The sequence below is a fragment of the Xyrauchen texanus genome, chromosome 13, assembly GCF_025860055.1.
Source record: "Xyrauchen texanus isolate HMW12.3.18 chromosome 13, RBS_HiC_50CHRs, whole genome shotgun sequence".
Classification (NCBI taxonomy): domain Eukaryota; kingdom Metazoa; phylum Chordata; class Actinopteri; order Cypriniformes; family Catostomidae; genus Xyrauchen; species Xyrauchen texanus.
This window is the reverse complement of record NC_068288.1, coordinates 47,202,389-47,209,154: the sequence shown is the minus strand read 5'-3', so window position 1 is coordinate 47,209,154 and position 6,766 is coordinate 47,202,389. Positions and strand designations below refer to the sequence as shown.

The 6,766-nt window shown below is 36.5% G+C and overlaps 1 protein-coding gene across 3 annotated transcripts in view; it reads left to right on the top strand.

The window, feature by feature from the left end:
• The window catches only part of zgc:65895 (uncharacterized protein LOC393546 homolog), a 25,005-nt gene extending 20,284 nt beyond the window's left edge, over positions 1–4,721 (top strand). For all 3 annotated transcript variants that reach the window (XM_052140256.1, XM_052140258.1, XM_052140257.1), the window contains exon 3: positions 3,468–4,721. In XM_052140256.1, coding sequence (XP_051996216.1) covers positions 3,468–3,809 — 342 coding nt within the window. In that variant the 3' untranslated portion in view covers positions 3,810–4,721. The remainder of the gene's footprint in view (positions 1–3,467) is intronic.
• Positions 4,722–6,766: the final 2,045 nt, after the last annotated feature.

Sequence of the window (6,766 nt, the reverse complement as noted above, 5' to 3'; positions counted from 1 at the left end):
AACTTTGAAAGTTGAGACTTTATTAAATGTTACCTGCTTGGACCTGTCTGTCAGCACGCTTGTCGGTGTCCTCTATGTATTTTTCACGTACATTCATAGCTATAAGCGTATTATTAATAGCTATAAGCGCATTACTATAAGTGCATTATTAATAGCTATAAGCGCATTATTAATAGCTATAAGCTTATTACTATAAGCTTATTATTAATAGCTATAAGCTTATTATTAATAGCTATAAGCGCATTATTAATAGCTATAAGCACATTATTAATAGCTATGCGCATTACTATAAGCGCATTATTAATAGCTATAAGCGCATTATTAATAGCTATAAGCGCATTACTATAAGCGCATTATTAATAGCTATAAGCTTATTACTATAAGCGCATTATTAATAGCTATAGTGTATTATTAATAGCTATAAGCGCATTACTATAAGCGCATTATTAATAGCTATAAGCTTATTACTATAAGCTTATTATTAATAGCTATAAGCACATTACTATAAGTGCATTATTAATAGCTGTAGTTTATTATTAATAGCTATAAGCACATTACTATAAGCCGTTATTAATAGCTATAGTGCATTATTAATAGCTATGTTTATTACTATAAGTGCATTATTAATAGCTATAAGCTTATTATTAATAGCTATAAAGCATTACTATATGTGCATTATTATTAGCTATAAGCGTATTTCTATAAGCTGTTATTAATAGCTATAAGCTTATTACTATAAGCGTATTATTAATAGCTATTAGCGCATTACTATAAGCTTATTATTAATAGCTATAGTTTATTACTATAGTGCATTATTAATAGCTATAAGCTTATTACTATAAGCTGCTATTAATAGCTATAGTTTATTATTAATAGCTATAAGCTTATTACTATAGTGCATTATTAATAGCTATAAGCACATTACTATAAGTGCATTATTAATAGCTGTAAGCGCATTATTAATAGCTATAAGCACATTACTATAAGCGCGTTATTAATAGCTATAAGCGCATTATTAATAGCTATGTATGCATTACTATAAGTGCATTATTAATAGCTATAAGCGCATTATTAATAGCTATAAGCGTATTACTATATGTGCATTATTATTAGCTATAAGCGCATTTCTATAAGCCGTTATTAATAGCTATAAGCGCATTACTATAAGTTCATTATTAATAGCTATTAGCGCATTACTATAAGCGCATTATTAATAGCTATAGCGCATTACTATAAGTTCATTATTAATAGCTATAAGCTTATTACTATAAGCGCGCTATTAATAGCTATAAGCGCATTACTATAAGCTTATTATTAATAGCTATAAGCACATTATTAATAGCTATAAGCGCATTACTATAAGTGCATTATTAATAGCTATAGTGTATTTCTATAAGCCGCTATTAATAGCTATAAGCTTATTACTATAAGTTCATTATTAATAGCTATTAGCGCATTACTATAAGCTTATTATTAATAGCTATAAGCGCATTACTATAAGCCGCTATTAATAGCTATAAGCTTATTACTATAAGTGCGTTATTAATAGCTATAAACGCATTACTATAAGTGCATTATTAATAGCTATAAGCTGCATTACTATAAGCTTATTATTAATAGCTATAAGCGCATTACTATAAGCTTATTATTAATAGCTATTAGCGCATTACTATAAGCTTATTATTAATAGCTATAAGCTTATTACTATAAGCTCGCGTTATTAATAGCTATAAGTTTATTACTATAAGTCGCTATTAATAGCTATAAGCGCATTACTATGCGCATTATTAATAGCTATAAGCTTATTACTATAGCGCATTATTAATAGCTATAAGTGCATTATTAATAGCTATAAGCGCATTACTATAAACGCATTATTAATAGCTATAAGCTCATTATTAATAGCTATAAGCTGAAAACTTTAGGTGTCGACAATGTATTATAGCCTACTCCAACATCGAAAGTGCAAAGTGGGGAGTTGAAAAAACGTCACGGTGCTCTGTCATCTGCAGCTGCTCCCGGTGGCCTCTTCAGGTGCTGGTGCATTGCCGTGGTGCTAGAATGGAAGGCCATCTCCATTTTACAAAGACGACATATCACGGAATTGTTTCCTTTTAAATTAAAGAATTCCCATACTTTAGAGCAGGGGTGCACAATACGTCGATCGCAAAGGCAATGCTGGTAAATCGCACAAAATGTAAATGTACTTTCATTAAATTTTAATAAAAATAAATATAATGTCTTTCCATCTTTTAGTTTCTATCTGACTTGCACTTGACAAGTAAATATTGACCAGGCGAGGTTTTGTTTATTCAGTTGCCAGTTGTCATGGCAACTGAATAAACAAAACATGGCCTGGTCAATATTTACTGGTAAATGCCCTGACTATTGTAATCTATTGTGCTGTAGGTGTTTTGGGTTTAGTGTTAAAACTGAATGATATCAACATTGAACATTATTATATATTTGTATTAATTAGAAGATGAATTCCATGTAGGGATACATGCAGTAGTCCCAACAAGCATTTTCTTATTTTAAATGAAACTGTGTTTTTTTTAGTTGGTAGATCTTATTGAGTTGCTCATTTAAAAGTAGATCATCACACATAAAAGTGTGGGCACCCCTGGTATAGAGGAACGAGTGCGTGCCGCCTTGCAGTTCTGATAGTCTGAGGAGCCACTCGTGTTGCTACTAATCTTCGGCGCCGCCATCTTTGTTTTGGGTCTGACGAATCGATGACGTCGACACGTTGTCCCAGCCCTAATTCTGATAAATGTAATTTATTTATAGAGACGATGCTTCAAGGACAGGACAGGACACTGATATTTAATGAGACGCAACTGCCTGTCAAACTCATATTGAGCGACACATAACACGTAAACTACACATAAGATACACACGTGTGTATTTTATCATGTGTTTATTGAATCTAAACAGACGCACAACTCGCATTTCATTAGTACACCCCAATGACAATAGTCACATGATACTGTTCACGTGTTAAACCTGCTATAGTTTACTTCTACATTGCTGCTTCATCAAATATTCATGTCAAATGTAAATCACTGAACAACAGCGCCACCTTGAGGAACAAGTAACATGTATATGGAAGACCTGTCTTTTATAATCGTCACACAGAAACTCAACGTGATATGATCGAGTGCGAATAATATATGCGCTACACGGCGGATCTAACCGTTGCGCACCTTCTGTGTGTTTACATAAGCGTCTCCCGCTGAACGTGTTTCTTGCGCGCCTTCCCGAGAATGTCGACGGGGGAGGTTGCCGTGTCTGTACACACCTGTAGCATAACTCAGCCTAAAAATAAAAAGTAGATGACGTCCCGAATCTCTGCAAATTGAGTTTAAATATCCTTCTTTAGTAATGGCGGATGGCGGGAACTGTCATTGGTTTTGTTTCGCTCAGTGTTCTGTGGATGAGCTTTATGTTCTGTCATGTTCTCGTAGGACCTGGTGAAGAGTCACCTGATGTATGCGGTGCGTGAGGAAGTGGAGGTGTTGAAGGAGCAGATAAAGGAGCTGATTGAGAGGAACTCTCAGCTGGAACAGGAGAACACGCTGCTGAAGAACCTGGCCAGCCCCGAACAGCTCCTCAGTTCCAGCAGGAGGTCCAGACGGACTCCCCGACCTCTGGAGGTCAGACCGGACCCCTCACACAGAGCCAGGGCCCCGGCCCGACCGCCTAACTACCTCTCCATGAGCGACTCGCTCCAGACGACGAGAGACAACCTGACGAAGACGAAACGGTACTGTGAAGAGACCTGGACCTTCAGAGCGCAGGACGTCTGACACAGTACACACACACTTTAGCAGAGCTTCATCTGCCTCAGACAATCACTACTGACCAGGGTGGGACACACGTGACTTCCTGTGCAATCTGGGCTTGACCAATCACGCATGCCGAACGGGACATTTCTTACAAGTCTGTATCAGCAGGAACCGATGACGGGAAATCCCGTTGCCACATTGTCCTGTTTTTGTACATCATATGAAGTTTTAAGTATGCTTTGATATTTTTGTTACTGGTTTAATTTGTTTTATTGTTTATTTTCTCCACTAGCTGTATCACATTTAAAGTAATGAGCACTTTGTAGTGGACACTTGTAAATAAGACGACAAAACAGGGAGCACCTCATCTGGAATGGGGCAAGAGAATCTGAATTGAAACCAGTTTCACCCTTGATTCATCCCTTTGTGATGTGGGAAGGGGTTGATGGTGATGTCACCGTGCTGATCCCTTGATAGTGTACTTCCTGCTTGTATAAACTCACGGCGTGTGTTTGCATATGCAGAGGAATGGAGTGAATGGACTTGTATGTGCCATGAAGTTTCAGATTGGAATCACTCTGAAGGATCTTGATATTCATAAAGTTGTTCATGTACATGTGTACAGTTTCACTGAAGAGCACACACACACACACACACACACACACACACACACACACATCCAGTGAACTGATGAATGCATCAAACACTCTTTCAGCTTGAGAATAATTAAAGTTTTGCTCATATCAAGCTCTTTAAATGTGACTTCATCATTGCTGGAAACCTGCTTTGCCTTCTGTCCATCACTCCTGACGCATCACAGCTCATTATGACCCGAACAAGTGTCAAATATGACCAAATGTTGTGCATGTTTCCTTCAATGTGACGTCATACAGCTGCACTAAACAGCTGCACATTGACTTTAATAAAACAAAACTGAATTGAAATCTCGTGTCCTGCAGCATTATTTGAGTCATGTTGTAATAATCAGAAGTTTTACTCTTGTAGTGTTAGGCGGTGGGCCGAGTCCGTCTATCTCGTTTAGTTTTTGATTTGATAGTTACCCAGCAGCTGTCTGGCTCATTTTTTTTATTTGTCTGTATGAATAATTCACAAAAAGATTACCGATTGTTTCCAACGCCAATTGTTGCACATTAAAGTATAAAAATAGATTTAATTTTGCTAGCTGATCACAAACGTTGGCCAGAGTGAGATCCAATCAACGCTTGTGTTGTTACCTTGTTGAATTGGTTTGGCCAATCACGTTATTCGTTAAACCGGCGTCGCGTGACTCGCGTCAGTCTGAAGCCAAATGAGTCTCCAACCCAACCTGGAGAGACCGGTGTGTCTCGGCAAGACAACGTCAAGGTAAGATTTGTTTTACAATGATTATACACCCCTATATCTTAATGCTTTTCATATAAGTTGTATTTAAGACTGCAAGCTATACTTCGTCGTGAATATATGCGTTGTCGTTGATGAGAACAGTAGCCACGAAAGAATGTTGGTAGTGGAGCAGTAAAGCTAGATCTAACGGTATGTTGCTTAGGCTAATCCAAATCATTTGGTACATACACAATGAACTAAGCAAAGATTATTCAAATACGGGATAATTACGGGTAAATATTTAAACGGGAAGACAGTAGGAAATAATTTGACAGGTATGTCCAGGTTGGATTGGTTTATAGCAAGCTACCTAGGCTACAAGTAAGCTAGACTAATTATCAGCTAAAAGAGTGCAAAGCAAAACAAAGAAATGATTTCAAATCAACTTTATAGTGGTAGTCATGGAGTTATATAAGCCATTTATGGTTGATTGTCACAGTTAATGACACAATTCTGTGCATGGTAGCTTATGCACATATGGTGGAAAAATATTTTATTTAAAGATGGCTGTTTTTAAGCTATTTAACAAAATTATTTGTGGTCAGAATTGCAGTAGTCTTGTCAAGCTCGTTTAAGATGGTTAACATCTTAATACAAATGTCAAGATGAAAAATGTGATTTAAAATGATCTAGTAATGTGTGCTTTCTGTGTTTATCTGAATATAATTCAGTTGTTTATCTAACACACAGACACGGACAGGACAACATCATATCTCTCCACACCCAAATGACTACAGAGGTGATCGTTGACAATCATCACATCAACAGCACCATGAATGGAGCAGGTCAAGATCACGGAGTTGCTTAGTATCCACATCACAGATGACCCATCTTGATCTATCGACACCACCAACAGAACCTGGCCAAGAAAGTCCAAAACCCTCTGCACTTCCTCCCACAGTTGAGGAAGGCTCATCTCCCACAAATCCATCCTGTTAACTTTCTATAGGGGAATCATAGAGAGCCTCTTCCTTCCACCCCCACCCTCCAATAACCTAAGGGCAGCTGATTGACTCTTGCACAAATACACTGGTAGTTTACACTATGATGCTGCTACATTGGTTTATTTTTTTATTTTTAAATTTGCTATGAACATTTGACCCCACTTACACACATATTGCACTGCCTTTTGCTACTTGTCCTGTCATCCACTTGCACTGAAATACTATATTAATTAGGGATGAGTCACGATTTTCGAATATTCGATAAGTTTATTTTATTATAGAATATTGAATAGGATGTGTGGGATGATTGTCTTTAAAAAAATCCCCATGTTTTAGTTGTGGTTATAAGTTGCAATCCTAAATTCACATAATATTTTTATACATTTTATAAATATATTCTTTATATTTGTTGTTTTTGTTTCTATGTTTGAGCTTATATATCTCAATATTAATAACAGTCTGGTTAATTTTGAGTCTTGAAATGTAAACTCTCAAGGGTTGGCTTTCTAAATATATGTTGGTTATGTGTATATTCAGAATGACTTCTGAGCAGCAACCTTTTTATTTTGGGGATGTCATGAATGCATCACTTGCCAAAATTGGGGCTGACTAGTAAGGGGTTAAACGTATATAAATGAAACGTTTTATATA